Source organism: Numida meleagris, chromosome 2 (genome assembly GCF_002078875.1).
Source record: "Numida meleagris isolate 19003 breed g44 Domestic line chromosome 2, NumMel1.0, whole genome shotgun sequence".
NCBI lineage: Eukaryota > Metazoa > Chordata > Aves > Galliformes > Numididae > Numida > Numida meleagris.
The window spans coordinates 136627641-136651948 of record NC_034410.1 but is presented as its reverse complement, the minus strand read 5'-3'; the positions used below and the strand labels follow the sequence as shown (position 1 = coordinate 136651948).

Genomic DNA, 24308 nt, shown 5'->3' with positions numbered 1-24308 from the left:
TGGGAAATCACACCCACTGTTAAAAGCCATTCACCTTATTTCTCATTTGTTATAGTCTCCAGACATTTAATCTTTGTCCACTCTTTCTGCCTTTGGGTAAAGAAAGATATTGGATGAAATGATTGATTAAAAGCTTTCCAAGGCTCATTCGCAATGAGTCTCTGATACTTCTAATTTTCAAACCAAATTTATATCCTTTATATGGCTATTGGCAATTACACCTTTACGCCATTTTCTTATTTTTAATGTTTCATGATGTATATCAAACAAACAAAAAATAAACAGAATTTGTAATGATTGCCTTTACATTTTGCTATTGATTTTTAGACAATTAGGTAGCAGGATATATAACATCTACTTCCTTATTATCATAGAACAAAGTACTTGAGTCATAATAGAGTGTATTTTTTTCCTACATGCAAAACCCTCAGCTGATTAAATATTTTTTTTAATGTGGCAAATAGTGTAAGATAGATAAAATCTTTTAGATCATCTGCTTTGGTTAAACCACTTAAAATGTCCTCATTAAAAGCATTATGGTAAAAAAAAAGCATCTTCATTCTTTGACTATGAAGTACAAAAAAAAAAAATAGAGATGTACTGTTTGTTAGAGTGGAAGGATTCCAGAATGGCCTGGTTTTAATGTTGTACATGTGATAAATTTATGCAAAAAGAAACAGGTGCAGGCAGGGGTCAGCTTTTAACAGATTTTTAACAACTTCAAATTCATGCAGATTATTCATTTCCTAATAGTAAGACTCTGACTCCCAATGGTCAAATTAACAAAAAAACAGACATAAATATTTAATATAATTGTTTTAAATCACTTGAAGTATTAGTGGATTATATTTATCCTCTTAATATAATAAATATCCCTCTGACTTTAATTGGCAGCCAGGTATCAGGTATGGACAGGTAGTGGCTGACGAGGTTATCATGCATCAGGTCAGCTATGGAACGAGCCTGTGTGTGAACTCTACCTGAGGACAGACAGGCAGCAATGTGATTGATTTTGGCTTCCAGAGGAAGACAATTCAGTTCACCTGGAACGTGCTGCCAGCTCAGAGCGCCGGCAGCCAGCCTTGTCATGAGAGAGCGCAACGATGTACAAGTCAGCCAAATGGCTTGATCAAGGTTATAGTGGGAAACAGGAGAAGAGCAAGGAGAGCTGCTCTTCCCCACTCCTGCTGAATACCCCTTCACAGCTTTTTAATGAGTCTGCTCCCACTCACTTGGGTTTTTCCAAGGGTTCCGGCTCCTTTCGTGCTTTGCCTACTGGATTCTTCTCAGCTTCTTCTGCTGTCACTAAGTGAAACTCAGCTTCCACTTTGCCCTGCATCAGGGAGATCATACGTAAGCATACATTACTGGGTAATTATAATTAAATCTCAGCAGGAATTGGCTTGTGGAGAAATTATGGAACCAGATGAGGATGAAGGAAATTGATTAAAGAAAATAAGAGAAAGTCTTTGCATTTAAAGAGAAAACACAAAGGAAATCCAGGACAAAATCCCTGATTTATGCTGCAGGATCATGAGAGAGGAGAGGTAGGATGTTTTCTCTCAGACCCATAATTTTTTTTGCTTTCTAAATTATAATGTAATTCATCTGAGAAGACTTGTTGCAAAATTTGTCATGGAATCATAGAATTGTTTGAGTTGGAAGGGACCTTTAAAGGTCATCTAGACCAACTCCCCTGCACTGAACAGGGACATGCACAGCTAGATCAGCATGCTCAGAGTCCCGTCCAGCCTGACCTTGCATGTCCTCAGGGATGGAGCATCCAGCACCTCTCTGGGCAACCAGTTCCTGTGCTGCACCACACTTATTGTAAAAATACTTATATCATGTTTAAATCTTCCCTCTTTTAGTCTGAAGCCATTTGGTCTTGTCCTATCACAGCAGGCCCTGCTAAAGAGTATGTCTCCTTCTTTCTTATATCCCCACTTTAGATACTTAAAGGCCACTATCAGGTCTCCCCAGAGCCTTCTCTATTCACACTAGATGTCACATGTCCCTGTAGAGCCTAAATGGCTCTGCAGGGAGATTAGTGGCTTGGGTGGACAAGACACAGTCCAGCAATGGGGAGAAATGTCATGAGTGATTAAGCAGTGGGGTCTCATGTCACAAAAATAAGATATCTAGAAATGAGATCTGTGTGCAGAAAATGTCATGCACTCCTAGAGCTTTGCTCAGGTGATAGAAAGATTAGAAGATTCCAGCAGCTGGAATTAAAATCAGTTTTCTTTTGTGTGTGGTCAGAAGATGATACTTAGAGCTATGACAAAAGGATAGCTTTGTTAAGCACCAATTTACTGGTAATTTCCACAATTCAGAAAAGCCATAAGGAAATATAACTGGTGTTCTAATGTTTGTTTTCATTAAGATAAACCATTAAAATTTGTTGAGTAACCCACAAAATACTAGCACTAATAAAATACCATATCTGCTACACCTTGCAGTAGAAATATGAGCAACCTGATCACGCTGTAGATGTTCCTGCTCATTGCAGCGCAGTTGGATGGGATGACCTTTAAAGGTCCCTTCCAACTCAAACAATTCTATGATTCTATGATTCTGTGAAATACATAATTTGAGTTAGTTGTGTTTCTTGGAATCAGCCATAACTTACACTATGGAATTTAGAGCTTCCTTATTATGAGTTAGATCTGCATGAGCAGTGAGCTGCCTACCGTGAGCTCCCCAGCCTTGATGAAAGGCCACCAGCCTCTAACACGCTTCTGCTGAAAGATAGAGATCTTGTTTTCTCCACATGCTGCCACAACCATGCCTACGTCACAGCTCTTGGCTGTCTTTGCTGCCCGAGGGAACCCATTCAGGTTCAATTCAAGAGTGCCTGGAGGGAGAAGGGATGTGACAACAATTGGAGACCAGGAATATACAAATGCATTCAAACAGAAGTTTTCATAGAAGATACATGGAGCAATGCAGCATCTTGGCCCCAGTACCCAGAGTAGTGGGGACCATTCTGTACTACCAGTGATTCATTTATGTCGCCTCTGCATTGCCTCATTGGTTTTCCTAATCATTTTCCCTACAAGAAACAGATAAGGTGGTAATTTGGTGCCTCAGAGAAATATATCAAATAGTATGGTCTCAGGCACCTCCTTGTATGGACCTTTATTCAATACAGGTGTAGAGAGAACTCAAGTGGAGTTCAGATAGTTTCACTGCATACTTACCCAAGAAATCATCTGAAGAGAGCCTTTCAAAGTCCCACACCTGAAGCACAAGCTCGGCGGGTATTTTGCGTTCTGTCTTTTCCAAGGAAAATATGTTTTCTCTTTTACTAATGACCATTTGTTTTTCTGCTGGCAGATAGTGGAATGGGAACACAAAACGCCAGTTGAAGTTGCCCTCTCCTGTCAAGGAGTTGTAGTGTACATCTGTCTCCTGTTTGTCCTCTTCTAGGCCCTTTATCCACCTATGGAAGCACATAGTGGAATACACTGCCATCACCAGGGGAGCTTGAATTGCCATTGTTGTCATTTGGTAACAGGCAGGATTTACTAAATCTTCCCTAATCAGGAGGAAGTAATACACTGTCCAGGACTGTGACACGCAGTAACATCCCTAGCTTAGGAACCATAGCTACCTCCAAGACATTGCACAGGCTGTGTCAATAACCAAAAGTTAAGACTGAAAACATAAATTTTATTTAGATCAAACTCCAAAATGCCAGTTAGCAGTTTACTGTTGGCTTGTTTAGGACGGGCAAACACAGCATCATTCCTTTATTCATTACCGATCACCACATATTCATGCGTCATCCTAACAGATTCTGTGTCAGTGTCCCAAGACTGACTTTAGTGGGCAGCACCAGAGTCTATATTGTTTGTTGTTGCAGTATGAGGGTATGAACACAGCAGAAATGTGGCTGGAGAAGTCTCCCCAACTTTTCTTGTTTTTTTTTTTTTCTCTTAACTTCTGCTACAGCATGCATATAGAATCATAGAATTAGAAAGGTTGGAAAAGACCACTAAGATCATCTAGTCCAATCATCCACCTACCACCAGTATTGTTCACTAAATCATGTCCCTCAGTGCCACATCAATGTAGTTCTTAAGCACCTCCAGGGATAGTGACTCCGCCACCTCCCTGGGCAGCCTTTTCCAGCGCCTCACCACTCTTTCTGAGAAGAAATTTTCCTTAATATCCAACCTGAACTTTGCCTGGTGCAACTTGAGGCCACTCCCTCTCATCCTATTGCTGTCACATGGGAGAAGAGGCCGACCCTCACCTCGCCACAACCTCCTTCCAGGGATTTGTAAAGAGAGAGAAGGTCTCCCCGAGCCTCCTCTTCTATGACTGAACAATCCCAGTTCCCTCAGCCGCTCCCCATAAGTCTTGTGCTCCAGACCCTTCAGAGCTTTGCTGCGCTTCTCTGGACATGCACCAGGGCCTCAAGGTCTTTCTTGCAGTGAGTGGCCCAAAACTGAACACAGTACTTGAGGTGCAGCCTCATCAGAGCTCAGTACAGGGGAACGATCACCTCCCTGATTCTAACACTTTTGCACTGTACCCAAAGAGCAGCATTTTCCCTGCAAGCCCTATTAGTTCAAAAAAGAAATGTGGAAAACCCTAACAATCCCAAGCATCACACTGCTCCAGGGCAAATCCTTGCCTGGTGACATATTCAGTGCTAAGTGCACTCTCCGAACAAAATGAGATATGTGTCTTTGTCAATAAGTCATGGAAGCAGAAAGCTCTGGCAGTGAGAGCAACATCCTCATACTATCACACAACTCAGTACAAAGCCTGGCTGCCTGTTTATTTCCTCATTTTTTAGCTTGCACTGAATGTTATGCTCTCAGAGCCACTCTGCTACTTCTCTGAACATGTTAAGTACAGAGGTGGCTACATCTGTGCAAACACCGGAACAACAGCTTCTCTCAGGGAACTGCAATGGAAGATTTGCTCAGCCAGTATGCACAATAGCTGCACTTGCTTCTTACTGGGACCATGTGGCTATGCTGGTGGACACCTCACCTGAGCTAATGGCACCATTTCAAAGAGACTGCTACCACACAACATGGTCAGAGATAACTCAAGTTTTCCTGGTAAAAAGTGTGTAGATGTATCCTAAGAAGGAGTAAGAGCTGCTTTGTCCTTCTGCTTACTTTGCATTTTCCTGTGATTTTCAGAACCTGCAAGGGGGAAAACATCCTCCCTTCCCCAGTCCATCAGTCCCAGTGTTCCCTCCTCCAGCTTTTTGCTTCTAGTCATTGGCAACACAGGAACAGGTTTTTAGGAAAAATTATTTTATTTTTTATTTTTATTTATTTTTCTATAGCCCTAGTGCCCTACAATCCAGAATTTTCCAGGACTGCAATTGGAAGTACTCCAAAACAGGGAAGGAATTTTAAGAAGTTATCTGTTTCACTTTCAGGAAAAACTGGTTTGAGTGGTTTGGTTTATTCTCATTCAACTGAATTATTTCCCTTTTACTGATTATCCCACTAAGGGCTCTGAAGCTGCAACAGGCATTTTGTTTGCAGTAGGGAGGAGATGGAGAGCAGAAAGCGCTCATGTGAGGTTCTCCTGAATGTGGCCATGGTCATTTATCCACACACACCCCCCACATAGAATCACAGAATGGCTTGGGTTGGAAGGGACCTTAAAGATCATCTAGTCCCAGCCCCCTGCCATGGGCAGGGCTGCCACCCACCAGCTCAGGCTCCTCAGGGCCCCATTCAACCTGGCCCTGAATGCCTTCAGGGATGGGGTATCCACAGCTTCTCTGGGCAGCCTGTGCCAGTGCCTCATCACCCTCCGAGTAAAGAATTTCTTCCTAACATCTAACCTAAAATGAGGTTAGAAATATTTCACATAGAAACAGTCTGGTATATTCCAGCTGTTTTTCTCTCTGATGTCTCTAATTCCCTTTTCTCTAGTTATTTCATACCTCTCTGCTTGAATCCATCCCTTACAGTTCAAATTTTGTGTTTGGTCTCTGGTGTGGGTTTGATATTCTTATGTGATCTCTTCCCAAATGGAAAGAAAGGGCAAGTGTTATTTTTTACAGTCAATTTTAAGTGAGAAATATGGTTAAGCAGTACTCAGTATGAATGACCAGTTCGTACAGAACTTAGAGCAAAGTGTCAAGGTCACAGAAACAGTTCCTCAGATAGTCCCACAAAATAATTTTCATGACTGATCTTTGAATCAAAAATTATTTGCCCTTTTGAAGACAAGTGCTAAAGAACTTACCCTTTTACATAGATGTCACTTGATTTTTGCCCTGTAAAGATATTTTCATCTTCTAGAATTACATCTTCTGTATTCCAAATAATTACCCTCAGTTCATAGCTGAAAAAGAAAAGAAACATTTTTAAGATACATTTTTAACATTATTAAGATCATGGTCATTCTTTTCATAGGCCTTTGTATGCCCTCTGGTTGGACGCTAATGTAGGCCTCTACCAAATCATGCTTGTATGAAGTGAGAAATGCTGCATTTATGCAAAATTCCTAAAATAGCACCAGCCTCAGGTCTCTTCTATTTACAAGAGAGTCAAGTGATAGAACATGCTGAATGACAGCAGCATCACTGCCAGCTTGGGAAGGATGGAAAATTTCTTGCTTTTTTGTGCTCGCTCCTTTGCAGTTTTCTTCACAAAAATTGCTGCAGTGAAACAGGTGAAGTTGATCTAAATGACATCATCAGAGCAGCCTCCAAAACTGTAAGCAGCTTGTAATAAAAACTGGAGCTCCCTAAGAGGTGCTTTTCAGAAGAAATGGCTAAAAAGATTATATTTGGTGCAATTCTGTGCATTTAACAGGAAGAAAAGTACTGTTTAGACATATTTTCACTTAAGTCCAATCAACATCTTCAAAAGTAACAGTAAAAAGAATTAAATCTTTCCCATCCCTTCCACTCTCTATATGCAAACATTTCTGGCAGCCATCCAAAGCTCTAGAATTTTGAACTGAAATACAGATACTGCTGGTGACATAAAAAAATCACATTCAAAAATTTGAGTATGCCTGTTGTATGAGCTGTAGAATGATAAAAAAAAATATGTTTGGGAGCAACAACAAATGATTTTTTTTATTTTGACATGCTGTCTTGGAAATGAACTCAGTCTCAGATGTGAAACTATGCAGAGTCACCGTCCCTGGAGGTGTTCAAGAACTGTGTAGATGTGGCACTGAGGGACATGGCTCAGTGGGCATGGCAAGGATGGGCTGATGGTTGGACAAATGATCTTACAGGCCTTTTCCAACCTTAATAATTCTATGATTCTATGCTTCTATAATCACTAATATGGAATGTTTTCACAAAGCATTTGGGGACCTGTGGAACCTGGAGCCTCTTTTGCTGTAGCAAAGAGACAGTTCTAGGTGTAACTTGTGTTTGCATGTTAACGTTTTTCTCGTAATTAATGGTTTGACAGTGTTTTTCTATAGGTTTTACAGACTACAAAAATGACAGCAGCAGTTTGCTTTTGTATGTATTTTTTGTTTAAAATTTCTTTTTCCTTGGAAAAAAATCTGGTGTTAAGGAGAATTACATGAAGTTCTGGTCTGAAGAAACTAAGTGTTACATATATTCTTATTTTGGTCAAAACTTGGCTTTTATAAAAAGAAAGGAAAATAAGCAACTCTTTATTAAATTGCTCCTTGTTCAAACCTAAATGAGGCATGAGTAGTATCTGCTGCTGCTTCAGACAGAAAATTGCCAAGAAAGGCTTTGCTGAAGTATAGGAATAAATGTGATATAGGATGACCTGAGAACTCTGTTGGTCATTTTTTATTTTTCACATACAAGCATTAAATAAGCTTGAAGAGCTATATGTAATATTGAATATATAGCAGTAGTGTCCATCTGAAATTTGAGAAACTGCTGTACCAATTCTGTCTACTGCCACTTTATGTGTTTCTTGATCACCTCTGTGAACCAAGTACTGAAAATTCAATAGGTACAGTACTGCATCAGATTAACGATCTCACTCAGTTGCTAAGCACATTACATAGCTGGAGGAAGTACTGAAAACAGAATGGCTTCTTTCAGCTTTACAAATGGATGATAATATCAGAATTATTGCCTCTAGGCACCTGAAATTTCTATGTGAAACAGTGATGTCTTTCTAGAAGAGGTGTGGTAGCCTTGGATGTAAAAAATCACCAGCAGTTCTTTGACTTGTTTAATTGAATAGACCAAATTAGACATACTTCTTTGACTTAAGTTATATGAATCTACAAAAACTTTTCTGAGGATCACAGAAACTTGTTATGATAGTTCTTTTACTAGTTCTTTCCAGACACTTAAGACTCAGTCTTTGAAGACTTATGCCACCATGCTTGGATGAATGCATAGAGTATTACCCTTTGGGTTTTCTTGGTGAGATGTCCACAGGGGGTCCGGGCAGAGGCATATGTTTTGGAAACATGTCAACCCACATCTGCAAACGACCCTTGAGAAAAAAGAAAAACATTTCTGTAACTTTATTTATTGAGACTTTGAAAGGTTTTCAATGTAGTTCTGTCTTCCAAAACCACTGCTCCCTCCCTGGGCACCAATCAGTTCATTACTCTCTAACAATCTCGTCTATAAGCTATCTACACAATGTATTTTTTCATACTTATATTCTATCAATCTCTCAATAGTTTGGTGAAGTTGGAACTGAGTTCAAACATTGGTAACTTCAAGGCAAAATCCATACAAAAGTAGTACATAATGAAAATCAAAAAAATAACCAGATCCCAAACACAAACAGTGCTTGTGTTAGGTTAATCAACTAAAGTGAAATTTAAAATAATGGAGTTCTACAGTTATACCTTGTGTGGCTACTGCCTATTTAGGTATACTGTATACAGATGTGCAACAATTTCCAGGTTGATACTTACAAATTCACATGTATGGTACAACACCTGGATGCTGTCTCTGCAAGTTTGCAGATAAAAATTAAAGTCACGGTACCTGGAGGAAAGAAAAACTTCTCCCGGGTCTACCATCACCCTACCATCTCTGAGCTGCTCTACCTGCTCCATGCCTGGCTTATCCTTATGGTAGAGAGGTCGAGTCTCAATATGCTCTGGGACCAGTTTGTATCCAACTTCTGGGATTTCTTCCCAAGAACGTAAAACCCTTAAGGAGAGATGTTCATACGATTCAACTGGCTCCTCTATAGGAAAGGTAAAACAAAAAGAACAACCAGAGCTAAATTAGCATGCCAAACCCTTGTGTAATATGTTCCATTAAATATTAAATATGGTCATTAAAAGTCTGATCAAATTAAAAGGAAGATTTTATGTACCTCAGTTAAGGAGAGTCTTAAAGCGCACTTAATTCTTGTAAATGAGTGTACTCACTGTGTTAAATAGAATAGTAGAACTTAGGCAATAGTTTATCTATGCCTACAGTGAATAATTTCACCAGAAATTATACCTGTAGCTTTGTTTTGCCTTTTGCTTACAACAGCAAAGATTCCTCTGGAGAACCAAATCACACCTCAAGGGAAGAGCAGCAATGTGAGAGCTGAAGGCCATGGGCAAAGACTCATCTTTTGAGCAGCTCAGCTTTACCAGCCTCCTCAGCTTGGAGGAGGGCATTTCAAGGAAGGAGCAGCGTCAATGGTGCAGGTGTTGTGGTTATTGAAAAGGACAGGAAGCCTTTTGAACCCTTGAGGCTCTTTTTTCACCCTTTTTGTGTGGGTTCCACTGGAGATTTGAAGCAGGATGTCTCACTTTCCCTACAGTGCTGCTATCTCAGAGTTGTTGGTAGATTACAAAAGGTTTTATTTGGATTTAAATCCACAGTATTGAACCCTTCCTAATTGCACAGAGTGGAAGGATAACCCTCCGGTTCTGAATCTTGACTCCCTTTTTTGCAGTAGCACGTATATGAGATGTGATATATTTCATCTAATTTTATCCAGCTAAAGGCAAGGTCTTTAGAGTCTGCTAATCAGTCATGGCTCAGTTGGCAAGGGGGACAGATTATTCCATGATAACCCATTCTCTGTGTCACAGGCATCTTTCTAAAGACAGTTCTCACAACTTCTGAGAATGCTGTTTGTTTTTACTGGCTACAAGCAGTCCTAGACTACCTTGGAGTAGATATCTAACTGCCATACTCCTAGAGCAAAGTTAAATAATTCTTTCTCTTGCCATTTAAATCTGGGTGTAAGGCCTTCAAGTATAGGTTTCACCATCTGTAAAATAGAAATGTTACTGTTTCCCCTTTTCAATACTTCTCTAAAGCTCAGATCTGTGACCTTTTTTAGTTTTACAGACCCAAATGATGAACAGCAGAGGGACTCAGCAGGAAATAAGGACCCAGATGGACCTGTCAGAACAGAAGTTTGGTTAAAGAGCGTATAAAAGACTGCATGCTGTAAACTATTTCTTTACAGTATGCTGAAAAACTTGTGTGCAGAAGCTTTTCAGAAGATGGACTTCGCCATCTGGTTCTTTATTTCCTTGCTTTTAGTTTTCATCATCTTGTCTGACATTGGTTGTTCTGAATTTCATTTTACTGAACCAGAATTGTGATCTAGATCTAGGAGTCACACTTGCTCGTGTGCCAGAGAGAAAAATAAGCAGCAATACTGGAAACTCTCTCAGGCCAACAAACTGAAGATGGACCGACCAATGCTTCTCTCTCTAACTGCTGCATGAACAGCATTCCACTGGAGGAGTGACCTATATTTTTCTGATGACAAAATAAATTTGCTCTAAGATGAATGAACACAGAAAAGTGAGGAGAGTGTCCTCTACTATCTCCAAGACCTCCTCCTTTGGTTCCCCCTTGTCTCTATCTTCACTTCTCTTTTCCTTACCCTAAGGATAGTACATAGAATACATAGCACGAGAAGGCCCCAGTTGTAGGTATTACTATAATTAGTCAAAGAGTGATGAACTACTTCATTACCATTCTCATCTTCAGTGAAGACTGTCTGTCCCTTAAAGACTTTTGTTCCTACTTGTATCTCCCCCGGCCGCATGAAAGGCCCGTTTATTCTGTTGTCCTTACACAGCTTAGTGAGGATCTCGCTTGGCTTGGTTGCATCTCGCCACGCATTGTATCCTTCTCTGCAAGGAGGGAACAGAGTGGAGAGAAATGGCTGAGATTCTCCCTCAGCAAAGTGGGCAGCCAAGAGAAGAGGACTAGAGATTCTTCCGTGTTCTGCCTGAAGGATTCAAATCTACATGTTCTACCTCCAGGATGACATTTAAGGAAGATGCATTCTGTTCCTCCCTTGTGTAAAGGGAGAAGCTGAGATTGCCTGGGACCTGGAACAAGGGCATAAAGAAATACTTCACACTAGAGCTAGCAAGGGCTTGGGTTTTGGTCCATGCTACTGGAGCTCTTTTTTACTTTTTCCACCTTTTGTAGATAAAATAGTGAAATGATCGTAGGACAAGGACCCCAAATCCTCATCTCTCAGGCAAATGCCTCACCCCAGGGCAATGGGATTATTTTAGTTTGGTTTTCTCCATACTAATTAATCTTTGTGCACAACAACAACCTTGAGAGTCCAGCTGTGTAATTGGGATCAGGAGCTCAGTGCCACTGCCTTGTGAGTCATTTCCACTACAGTGGCCCTATATGCCTGTCCAAAGGCAATTTATCAAGCAGATTGGCTATACAGAAGCTGTTTATTATCTAAAACACTTGGTGAACAAACAGTGTTGTTAATTTTAAACTTCCTGCTTAGGCTGACAGATACTCAGAGCTACTGCTAAGCTCTGTTGTGAAATTTAATTAAAATGCCTCCTGTGACTTTTGTCCTGGAGAAATTTTAATTTTTGGCCACATCTGGAATTTCTGCTTCAAAACATTCATTCACCACATGCTGCTCTCTGTGGCTGTCTGAAGAGATACTTACATTTCATACTGACTTTGTAACCCACAGGTAGCTCGATGCCTGCTGTAGAAACGATTTTCCAAATCAATTTTAGTTTCTCCAATCAGGTCGTCGGTTCCCACAAAGTCATGGTCATAGATCAGAACTGTAAGCAGGGAATCCTTGGGAAATGTAGCCTGGATTTCAAATGATCTGTGGCAAAAATTGGAAGAACATGAAGTCAAATCAGTTTTGAAGCCTAGAAGAGTAGCCTAATGAATATAATGTGAATAACGTGTGAATAGTTTGCTCAACTTGCAAATTTTCTAATACACAACGGATTTTTTTTTTGCTTGTATTTTTTGTTTTAATGAAATGTCTGAATATAATGGAAACACACAGTGCAAAAAAAAATTTTTTTTTTCCTTTACTTCCCTACCACCCCCTGTGCTGTTCTAAGATTGTTCTCACCTGTGGTAGACAGAACAATGGCAAGTAGTGGAACTCTTGCAAAGATTTTTCCATAATACAACATAGGTGAATGCATAGAAATTATGAGGCTAGAGAAACTGTATATATGAGAGTTTTTACATGCTTTTCAGAATCTCCAAAAGGCTCCAAAGGAATTTATGAGTCTCTTCTGTTTTAATCCAGATATGCTGGAGTAAATATTGAATATAGGATTTTGGAGGCACCCAACAAAATGATCAGGTAAAAGCTTTACAACAATAATAATTAAAAAAAAAAAGTAAAGACCGGAAGTCCCTCTTCATTGAGTGCATATTTTAAGGGGTAAGAATAATTGTCATGAGATGTTTAGGGAAGCTGGAATTATTTTTAAGAGGGGTTTGATAAATTGTAGGAAGACAGGGCATCCTCATCAGCACATCACTGGCTGCAGATTTCTCCAAAGAAAAACTGATCACTGTCTCCTGAAGGACAAATTTTATCCTTCTTCTCAAAGTGACCGAAGTCTAATCTGTAGCAACAGCATAGCAATTTTGGGAAGAAAGTGAAGTTTAGGAAAGCTCTGGGGTTGGTGGTGCCATACTGACAAAGGGCTGTTTGGATGGTAAAAGTTGAATGCCATGACTGATACTATTGCTATGGAACATTTGCTGGGCGGTCACTCCCCTATTGCTTTTGGTAGCAGCAGCAAGTATTATCCAAGTGAATTAGCCAGTTCTTATCTAAACCAAATACAGCAGTGATTTCCCATTCTATCCATATGCATCTGTAATCTTCAGGGTTTAGCATAATGAAGGCTCAGTTGCTACCTCTACTAAAGGAGAGCTTCAGACACAGAGACTGAGATGGTGTGCTATGGAGGGATCACTCTTTTCTTGTCTTCTTTCACTTTTTTCTTCAAGTCTCTGCTGTTGCAGACAGGACCCTGACCTAATGGACTTTCAGTCCCATGGAGTACAGTTTCTCTGTCTTAATGTTCTTCCAGATCACCTCCATCCCAACTCAAAACTGTGTTCTAATTCACCTTAAAACAAGGAAACTTACTGTAATAAAATGATGGCTATTGGAATTAGCAACATTAAATAAGTATAACACCTTGATAATACCAGTTTGATGTCTTCTGAGAGTCTGAACTCCCATTTAGAAGACTGGGGCATGTTAAAACTAGTTGTATAACAATGAGATTTATTCAGCTTTCTGTTCAGCCTGAAATGGAAACAGATTTTGAAATTACACTTTTCAGTGCATTTTTATTTCCCATTAAACTTTGTATTAATTTGCTGAGACAAGATTATTTGTTGCTTCACTTCCTCTCATGCATCACTTCACAAAACCTTTCACAGACTGCATTTCATGATGTATTGACTGGTATGAAAATGAAATAATTTGTAATTATACAGGATGACATAAATTTTCAACATTTTAATCAGTAGAATTATAAAACATCTGAATAGGCAGACATCGGCATACAACAAACACTTTGTAATGGTAACAGCAAGACAAGGGACAAAAGAGTAACCTCCAATGAAAATGAAAAGAAGCCTTGACTGACCTCCCAAACACTGGGTTCAGCTGCTTGGGAATGTAGTTTTCTCTGTCTTTAATTTCTGTGTTGCCCAGTCTCAGCACAATGTAGGGATCTGACTTGCCATCTGGATCAGCTGGGCTGAGGTTAAATGCCTGTTAGGAAGAAAGACTATGTCCTCAGGAAGCTTGTCTAAATGTTGTATGGTCACAGCACAGCTCTGTGGGTTCCCTGCCTGGTTCCCACATGCTCCGGGTGTTCAGGAGCCTTACTTGAGTAATAAAAAAATTGTCATTTAGCAGTGCAAGTTGTTGGGAAAAAACAATCTGGATGAGAGGAGGATTTCTGAAGATGGAGTGGATAGAAGTATCACCCCACCACTGCTAAGATGGGAAAAGAGATGGGCAAGAGAGTCAATGCTGAGGAAGAAGCTGGCTGCAATAGTGCAGGCTGGATTTGGGAAAGGTTTCCCCAAAGGAGTGGACCAGGTCCTTGGACAATGCCATACAAGTCCTTTTTATATCAAAGAAATTATGCAATCACTTCCTATTCTTCAGTTTTGACATTGTCTTCTTGCATGGCATTCTTTCCTTCCTTGGTCACCTGCAACTCTGAAATACCAGCTCCTTCTATTTCATTTCTCACATTGCACTCCCTCATTATCTTGACCTCTATATTATTACCTCTTTCTCCTACCCTAACTTTTTCCATATCTACCACTTTGACTACACCCAATACATAGCTCCCACAAAATGTTCTCCTTTTTCCCCTCATTGAGAAGGCTATATTTACATTTGTGTTTTTGACACAACTCTACTGATTAAGACTTACCAAATTTGCATAATGTGTCTAGAAGAGATTGTCCATGATATGTTATTTTTACCTCTAGCCCTTTCAATTCTAACAAGTAAAGTGATTCTTCTGTCTTGTGATTTAGCATGAGGAATGTGAAATCTTTCCTATTCTGAACACTCTTCTACAGCATGAAACACTGTCTGAAATAATAATAAAAACTCTACCACATGGATGAGGACTTTCAGAAGCTTCAGTGCAAAACACTGGAACTAAATCAAGTTGAAAAGCAGCATCCCGGTTATTTCCAGGTTAAAAGAGCAGCTATCTACTTACTGCCACAATATACACCCTGATAAGGACATTGACGGAGTGGTTTGGTGGTATCCCTTGCAGAATGTGGGGCTGCCCTCCGTCCAGCAAGCTGCCATCCTCAGGACTTGGGTATATGCAGAAGGAGCCCTGGTAATACAGGTAATACACTGTCTTCATTTCTCCTCAAAAATAGATCAAGTACAATGCAGAAACAACCCTTCAAATGCAAGCAAGACATAATTCATGCTGCCTGTACTGCAGCACATACATGTACACGTTTTGCAGAACCACTCCAAGGGAACACAGCATACAGTGTGCTGAACATCATCTGTTAAAACACTTTTCCTCTGTAACATGGTTCTCATCTCATCTAGATGACTGCAAGAATTACATGCACTCTCTTAGATCTCCATTTTATTAAAGACAAACACCTCCAGATGCTCTAAATCAGCTTTTGTTAGTATTAATACTCCAAAAACAACATTTTGATCTTGCCTACATATTTGCAAAATGATAATTTCAGTGAGTTAGTTTCACAGCAGTGTGACTGGAATCCAGCTTGCCATGTTTTTGAAGCCATGTTACAACTCATATAAATCAATATTAACTCGTGCTGCTAAGTAGCTCATACAGCCTGAAAACAATTGGTAAGTCATTTGAACAGAAATTTCCATTGCAAACTAACAAAGGTATCAATGAATTTAATCAGTTCCTCTGAAGTACAAAGTGCTTGAAATCCTGCTATTATTATTCAGGCTTTGAACTGCGTTTTCAGATTGCCTAATGGTGCAATTATTTTCACAGGGAGCATATATAAAGGCCTCCAGTTAAACTACTCAAAATAACAAATAAGGCAATGTGACTGACAGCGTAGTAACAGAATTTGCATAAGTGGAATCTGAACAACATAATATGACTCTTCTTCCTGTTAAGTGATTTAAAACTTTTTTGTAATTCCTTGTTTCAAATGAACAGTGAACACTTGGTCCTGGATGCTACTTTCATCTATTGGAAAAGGAATAAAGCATCCAATAAAAGAGATGATTCTATTTACAACAGACTGCCAATTACTTCTTTCTTTCATTTTTGATATACCCAAAATATGCACAAAAACATACAGTCTCTAAATTATAACCCACTTAACATGAGAGCTCACCTTAAATTTTCCTATTATTCTGTCTTCAGAGTCAGCATGAACTTCGTCATTAGATTTTCCTCTTAAGAGTTGGAAAGTTTTCACCCAATCCTCAAAGTTATTAAATTCACTCTCCAAGTCTCCTTCATAAATCTTTGAAAATAGGAGAATGCTTATTTTTTTTGTGGTGCAGTGAATATATTTATAGCAACTTTTTTATTACAGGATGATTTTAAATACATTTTGACTCAAACTACAGATCGTAATAACACCAAGGTTTTGCAAAACTCCTTGAGGGAAAAGAAGTTTAATTCCCAACTTAAAACAGGAACAGCTTTGTCCTTAATCAAAGTCTTTGCTAAGGACTGAAAACAGCACATTAATGCAATGGATAGAAGTGGCTCTTGAAGAGCCATGATGAACGTTTAATAAGTACTGATGTAGGGGAAAAACAGTGTGGATGCGCTGCTTACTCTTGACACTGTGCCTTTGATGTACTGATGCTTTTTAACTGCTGTTAGGTATCACATGAGAGCAACGCAGGCAGCAGTGAAGTGTCATGGGGACAGAACGTTAGGACAGGTAACAAGACTGAATTGTTTTAAAAAGGACATTCTTTTCCTCCTGTACTCTTTGCCTGTAGTTTATGAAGCACTATTCAGTGTGAAAGAGAGGGGTTAGCTTAATGTTCTCTCCTAAAATTTGGAAACAGCATTTTCAAATTTCCCTTTATTTAGCTACAATCTAATCCAAAGTGTCCTAATCTTTTCATATCTCCTTATCTCTTCATGCCTTATAGTTTTTTCTTTGAATTCCTTCTATCCAATGCAAGCTGAGTATTACCACCCCAGCAGGGAAGATGCACTGGTAGTTGCAGAAAGGTTTTCTACACTCTTTTTTAAGTCATTCTTAATAGGCTGCAATACACTATTATTGTGTGTGTTGTATTAATTTCAAAGTATCTGAAATAAATATAAGGAGGGTTTGGATAAACTCTGTCCCTGAGGTTAAGCTTTGGATAGACTGAATAACAGTCTTATTTCTCTCTCACCTGCAGTGTTGCTAGGTTTGGAGTTCTTTCTTGCTGTTTCCTTTTGAATGTCTTATCCTTCTTTTTGTTTGGCTCCTCTTCTACGGTCAACGCAATGTGGTCAGAAGTTTGCTTACCTGCAGAGATTTCATGACATCTTGTAGGTTTTTGGTCAGTAATGCACATCAAGTTCTTTGGATAAGAATGCAAAATACATTTTGAAGATTGCCCCCTTGCTCCTTCTCCATTCATCCTTCTGCTATGAAGGTCTCCTCATTCCCCATCACTGCAGTCAGAGAGGGCAACTCATCCTGTCTGTGGCGGACTATCTTGATTAGCTTGGTGGACAAAGAATGATGATGTCCTGCGTAACTCCTTTCCTGCTGGCCACCTCCCAGAACGCTGTTGCTTTTTCTCTCACTGCTCCCAGATCTTAACATCTTTCATATAACATTTAAAGCTTATTTAAAACTGGAAGCTGCTATTTAGGCTGATTAGTACTTCAAATATCAAAAGATCCAAGCTTTTCTCTGTTGAAAGATGTCATAAAATAGAGTGTATCTCACCTTGGGAAAGCCCAGATGTAGGAAAAACGGGAAGAGGCATCTGGCTAACCATGAGCCACACTCCAAACAATGAAAGGGACTTACCAACAAAAGTTGGTAAAAGTTGGTTTGCCCTCAAAAATGGCACTGAGATCAGTTCTTTGGCTGAAGTCTGGATTTTGAGTTCACTTCTCTTTCAGTTTTAGAATAGTTCGTGTGTGCCTGATACCACTACTACTCAATATTTAAAACTATACATATATGTACATATTCTATCAGTGCTATCCTATATGTATAATGCTTATCATCATAGCTTAAAATAAGTAACAAAAACTACCAGAAGAGAATTTACAAGGTCTTAAATCATCAGACAAAGAACAACATGCCACAGCTGCCTTGACAGCAGATAGGTGCTTATCAACATATCACGTAAAAGTGTAATTGTAAGTGAAAATTATATCTTTGTAGAATGTTTTCTATTTAAATATTCCCTCCCTGTGGACAAGAGAATTCCACATGGAAAGTGATCCCTGCCTCATCTCTTAGCAGCATCGATGATCAGTAAAATACTGTCAGCTGGAATTTCAAGAGTGGTAACATCAGACATTCAGGCTGTGTCCTCAATCCACAGCAATCTCAACATCTACTTTAAAATAAAAATGACCTCAATCACTGGCGAAGTGCAGTCAGCCATACCATGCAAAGTTGCTGTAGTTTAACTTTGAATAACAGCTCTGTGCAAACTGTAAGCATTTGTTTTCTTTGTCAGTCTGCTCAAGAAGTTACCTTTGTCAAAAAATAATGACTAGAGCTGTGTTTGACTATAGGGGAACCTGTCAAGCCATGGACTGTTGTCTTTGGGTTGCATATATTTGTATACATATATACACACATATGTGTACACATGTATTCTCAGCAGTACTCTCCTGTGGATGCTGGCAGTCTGTGGCTTGGACAGGTACACTCTTTGCTGGGTAAAGAACTCACTGGAGAGCTCGACCCAGAATGGTGATGAATGGACTTAAATCAGCTGGTGACCAGTCATGAGTGGTGATCCCCAGGGGTTGGTATTGGCACCTATTCTGTTTAATATCTATTAACAAATATCCTGTCTATTAACAAATGATCTGGATGAGGGTATTGACTGCACCCTCAGTCAGTTTGCAGACAACACCAAGCTGGGAGAAAGTGTCGGTCTGCCTGGGGGTAGGAAGGCCCTACAGAGGGATTGGGACAGGCTGAATTGCTGGGCTGAGGCCAGTGGGATGAGGTTCAACAAGACCAAGTATAATCTCCTGCTCTTTGGTCACAACAACCCCATGTAACGCTACAGGCTTTGGGTAGTGTGTCTGGAAGACACATGAGCCAGCAGTGTGCTCAGGTGGCTCATAAGGCCAACAGCATCCTGGCTCGTACCAGAAATACTGCAGCCAGCACTATTTCCCCAGCAGGGAAGTGATTATCCCCTGTACACATCACCGGTGAGGCTGCACCTCGAGTACTGTGTTCAATTTTGGGCCCCTCTCTACAAGAAAGACATTGAGGCCCTGGAGCGTGTTCAGAGCAGGGGAGCGAAGCTGGTGAGGGGTCTGGAGCACAAGTCTTATGGGAAGCAGCCAAGGGAACTCGGATTGTTCAGTCTGGAGAAGAGGAGGCTCGGGGAGACATTATTGCTCTCTATAACTCCCTGGAAGGAGGTTGTGGCGAGGTGGAGGTCGGCCTCTTCTCCCAGGTAACTAGTGATAGGAATAGAGGGATTGGCCTCAAGTTGCACCAGGGGAGATTTGGGTTGGGTATTAGGAAAAAATTCTCCAAAAGAGGGTTCCAGCACTGGAATGGGCTGCCCAGGGAGATGGTGGAGTCACTGTTCCTGGAATTGTTCAAGAAATGTTTAGATGTGGTGCTAAGGAACATTGTTTAGTGGTCAACATTGGTGATAGGTGGATGGTTGGACTAGATGATCTTAGAGATCTTTTCCAACCTTAATGATTCTGTGATTCTACATACAGGGACATGTATACATACACACAGTGCCTATTTCTGGCCAATTCTTGTAGGAGTTTTGTGCATAATAATTTCCCCCAAAACATGATCAAGAACTAAAATTTAACAGCAATGAGAGTCACAAATACGATCGTGGACTCTATCAGCAGAATCTGTTCCTATGTTATTGATCCTGAATTGGATTCAAAATTGAGAGAAGCTCCTTTTCTGAACCTGTTACAAATGCAATATAAGATTAGGATAATATTCATCTTCTATCATTACAATTTTGACGTTAAAAGTCTTTGAGCATAATACTGGAACAACAGAAAACTCATGCATAACCCAACACTGTCTGTGAAGTTTTAGCCTACTCACCTTTTGATCATCTGTAGAGGAAAGAATCCCCTATACCAGCAGAATTCTGTTATCAGACATTAATGGTTAACAGTAAAGTAACAGAGAAGAAAAGCTTTAGAAATACAAACTAATAGAAAAAATGCAAATAATTTACTTACAGTCTTCAGCTTTTCCCTCACTGGGAAAAATTTCTTTCATCTTTTCAAGGAAAAAGAAAAGACAATGGAAAAACTTCTCAGTACAAGTGTAATATCAGGTTCATCTAGTTTTACAGTGTGAGTTAGGGCTTACAGGATGACTTACTTTTTGCATTTTGAGCATAGATGCATAGTATTTTGACCACCAGTCAATAACATTCTCAGCTGATTCATCTGCAATTGTCCTTTTTTTCCTCTTTGTTGAGCGTCGCAAGGATTTTTTCCTATCCTGCCAAAGAATACACAGTTGAACTCTAGAACTGATTCAAATTATCCACCTTACACATGACATCAAGAATGAACAGACATATATGGAAAAAAAATCTTAACCTCCAAGAGCTACATAAAATGCAGTATGAATTAGTGTCTCTGTCTTTTATTCCAAGACACTTCATGATGACCATCATATTAATAAAGCAATCCCCATACTACCTACTTATGATGCTAAAACTTTGAATATTTGAGACATTGCTAAAGAATCAGTCCATACAACAGGTAAATTTAAACATTCGTAAGTAATAATATTTTAAGGGATATAAACATGCAGGTACAAGTTTCATGTTCCTAATTATTCTAAGAACTCTCTATTACCTTTTGAAGGTGAAATTGCTACAATTCAGCTGTATTCTTCATTAAAACAAATAAGCAAGCAAAAAGCTAAAACCATGCAGCAAATCTTACCAGGGTCATTGTTGTTTAAGAAGCCTAGGCCCTTGTAAAATAGCTTCATCCTACACCCTCACAGAGAGTTGTCTATTTGGCTGGAGAGATAGGATCACACATAGAAAGCGGGGATGATAATTAATATGAAACAGAGTGTTAAATTACAGATTTCCCTCTAGGAATCTTTTCTTACTATATTGGTTGTAATATATTAAAACTGTTCTGTAACAAATGAAAGATTCAGAGAAGTGTGTACATCTACATATAAGAAACTCCTTCATTTTTCCTGACCTCTTAACTATGAAGGCTTATGAAAACATCTCCCCATGTATCATCATGGGTTAAAGAAACCTGCTTTGTGCAGCTGCAGAAAGAACATGTGAAATGAAACTCATTCCTGTGCCCTCTGTATTTAGTTTTGCCTATAAACCAGTGATTGTAGCAGCAGAAACTGCAGAGAAAGGAAGAACAGGTGCACATGAACAAAATATAATGTGCGCATTATATACTGTACAGTAATATGCGCATTATATACTGTACAGTAAGGGCCGCGCTGACAAGAACTGCCTTCCTTCTTTGTGCTTTTCTGTCTCTTTATATCCACACATTGACACCAGTTTTGTACTTCAACTGTAAAATATTTTGAAAACAGACTTTCCTCTCCGTTTTTATGCAGCATCTAACACAATGTGACTTTTCATGCCTACACACCATGAACATAGAGACAGTTGCTCATAGTGACAGTTTTGTAATTAAGTAGATCATTCAAGGCAAGAAGAAGCAAAAGTCCTACAACAACAGTACTGCTTGTCAGTGAGATGAGCACAAGAGGGAAGAAAGGCAGTATCTATTAATGGAATTAATTAAATTATGTAGAGTCAAAGCATCATTCCTAATTAGTCCTATTAAGGTCCAGTGAGAAGGGTGGGTGTTAACATCAGTACCCAGAACTTCTAGTAAGTTGTTATCTGGAAAATACCATTCCACTGCTACAAGGATTTGGCTAATCGTGAATTCAAATAAGAGATTACCATTTTATAAAGAAGGGCTGAAGTCTACAAGACTGCAACAGACAGTTAGCTGGCAGCCTCAGCTATGCTCACCTTCTGTTTTCTGTCTTTCTCTGGTTCAGAGGTGGAGTGCTCCAGTTCAGCAGCAGGAGGTGTTGCGGGACCTGGTTCTAACTCTATCACTGTACATTTACCCTGCTCCACCTCAGCGTAGATGTGATCAGCTAAACAAAGTTCTTGGGATGAGTCTGGAGGCTGGGATGACTCAGGTGAAGCTGAAATTAAAACTTTGAAACTTAGGTAAGATTCTGCCAGAAACACTATCATCACACATGATGCTGAATGTATTATTAAGGATTTGACTCAATGCTTAACTCAATAAAACAAACCTTCTAAGCGTGTACCTGGTGTGAAGCCTCTTAGCAGTCGCTTCACTAGACAATACTTTGTCTTTCTATTTAGGATCAGGATTGTCTATTTACCTTTCTCTGTTTCTACAGTCTCAGGTCTGTTTGGTGTAGTTTGAAGACCCAACTGGGCCTTAAATAGGAATTGCTTAAGGCAATTGATGGTGTGTGTTCCAACAAGAGTGCTCCTCCCAAACGCTCTCCAGTCGACTACACAGATGCTTAGTGGTGGATGCAAGAGTTCATTTTCAGGCAGTTCCTAGTGGAGAAGGACAGACAGCAGCATGAGATGTGCTAGAGAATATAGCTCACATATCACATATTTGTCATGCACCACAATAAGGTTGATACTTTTCCCTCCCTTCTCCTCGACATCCATTTACATGCTCAAAGACAAAATGCATACAGCACAGGCAACATAGTTCTGGCCACAATTTTCTCCAAAGTCTGATGCAGAGTTCCAGAGCCAGAGAGGTGATGAAGTCACCATCCCTAGAGGTGTTCAAGAAAAGAATAGATGCGGTACTGAGGGACGTCATTTAATGGGCATGGTGGTGATGGGTTGATGATTGGACTAGATGATCTCAGTGTTTTTTTTCCAACCTTAATGATTCTACAATTCTATGAAAGCGTTGTCCTTAAGAATACAGAGCAAACCATATGAACTGTGTTACGTAGTTAGGTTGCATGCTGTCATAAGCAAGCATATCTTGTAAGGTTAAACTAGGAGAATTGGGAATGTTCAAAGGGAATGAACATAGTACTGGAGACTGTGAATCTTAATGCCACCACTGCTTTGCCCAAGGTTATTAAACCTACTTGTCTCAGCCTGCCCAACCATGAGATGGAAACATTCAGCGGTTGCATGTTTTACAGAATGAGTTACAAAAGGGAGAACAGCTCTTTGGAACATGTGATGTACAATGGAAGGTAAAAATGCTGCAGTAATTGTACTTCAATATCCAAGTTAGTGTTTTGATATTCTTCTGACTTATAAATAACCTTTCACCTTTGTTAATGCTGCCAAATAGAGCAAATTGGACACAATGTTTTTCCTGATGTTGACCTTTGCCTAGTGAAACTACTGACTCTTATAACCCAGGAAACAGGCAATAATTAAATCACCAGTCCATAACAACAAAAGTTATAATGTGAAAAGGTCCAGAGCTCATGAGCATGAAATGACCAATCCTCTGAATAGCCTAGTAACACACTGGGGCAATTAAATGAAAGAAATTTTAAAAATAAAACAATCAATCAAACAAAAACAACCAGAGCTGTGACCTGAGAAATGGGAGATAAGGAGGAAAAAAGTACTGAAAGCAGACCTGTTACCTGGCAACAAGTTCCACCTATCAGTAAAAACCTGGTTGCAAAGTATTTCCTTGCCTACTTGAGACATAATATGAGTAATATCTCTTTCTTTTATCATACATTTGTAGCAGAAGTATTTTAAAACATCTTCAAATCAATATCTTTTTCCATGAGAACTGACGTCCCTTAGTATTTATACAAGAGACTGAGGAAATAATTTGACAAGAAAAAAGGGAAATTAGTAATTAACACCTTGCCTAAACAGAGAGTGGATAGTCAAGAAGCAGCATACTTTACGCACCACTTCAAACCAGTCTGCAAGAACATTGAAATTGGGATTTTTCTTGTAGCTCTGGATGACAGAGGATTTCACTCCTTTCCCTGCACACTCAATAAAAACCTGGGGGCGATCAACGGAGAGAAGCTGGACTTTCTTAAGTTCTCGAACTCCCCAGAACAGGACCTGTGGTGGGCAGAGAAGAACACCAGTTGCCCCAAGAGATCCCTTGATCAGTGGGAAGCCACTGCTGGGATCCCATCCCCTTGTATCCACTTGGGAATGCAGGATACTGGAAAAAAAAGAAAAAAACAACAAACAAGAAAACTCCATAGCCTAAATCTGATAACTATTACCCATCAGGATTATGGTGGAAGTTAAAGTTAAAGCAAGCAACAACTTCTGATTATTATCAAGAATTTATTACCAACAGCAACTGATAATAATCATGAATGCAGAAGTCATTTTCAGAAG

The 24308-nt window shown here is 39.6% G+C and overlaps 1 protein-coding gene across 2 annotated transcripts in view; it reads right to left on the bottom strand.

The window, feature by feature from the left end:
* FER1L6 (fer-1 like family member 6) overlaps nucleotides 1–24308 on the bottom strand; it is a 73483-nt gene that overhangs the window by 1937 nt on the left and 47238 nt on the right. The window contains exons 24-40 of one of the 2 annotated variants that reach the window (XM_021388353.1): nucleotides 23859–24020; nucleotides 22319–22502; nucleotides 21930–22123; nucleotides 20270–20392; nucleotides 20125–20164; nucleotides 17100–17215; nucleotides 16070–16201; nucleotides 14935–15060; nucleotides 13834–13961; nucleotides 11856–12026; nucleotides 10898–11058; nucleotides 9007–9149; nucleotides 8350–8438; nucleotides 6232–6330; nucleotides 3204–3445; nucleotides 2694–2857; nucleotides 1233–1333 (exon numbers count right to left, since the gene is read on the bottom strand). In XM_021388353.1, coding sequence (XP_021244028.1) covers nucleotides 1233–1333; nucleotides 2694–2857; nucleotides 3204–3445; nucleotides 6232–6330; nucleotides 8350–8438; nucleotides 9007–9149; nucleotides 10898–11058; nucleotides 11856–12026; nucleotides 13834–13961; nucleotides 14935–15060; nucleotides 16070–16201; nucleotides 17100–17215; nucleotides 20125–20164; nucleotides 20270–20392; nucleotides 21930–22123; nucleotides 22319–22502; nucleotides 23859–24020 — 2375 coding nt within the window. The remainder of the gene's footprint in view (nucleotides 1–1232; nucleotides 1334–2693; nucleotides 2858–3203; nucleotides 3446–6231; nucleotides 6331–8349; nucleotides 8439–9006; nucleotides 9150–10897; nucleotides 11059–11855; nucleotides 12027–13833; nucleotides 13962–14934; nucleotides 15061–16069; nucleotides 16202–17099; nucleotides 17216–20124; nucleotides 20165–20269; nucleotides 20393–21929; nucleotides 22124–22318; nucleotides 22503–23858; nucleotides 24021–24308) is intronic. The other variant, XM_021388354.1, reaches the window with a different exon arrangement.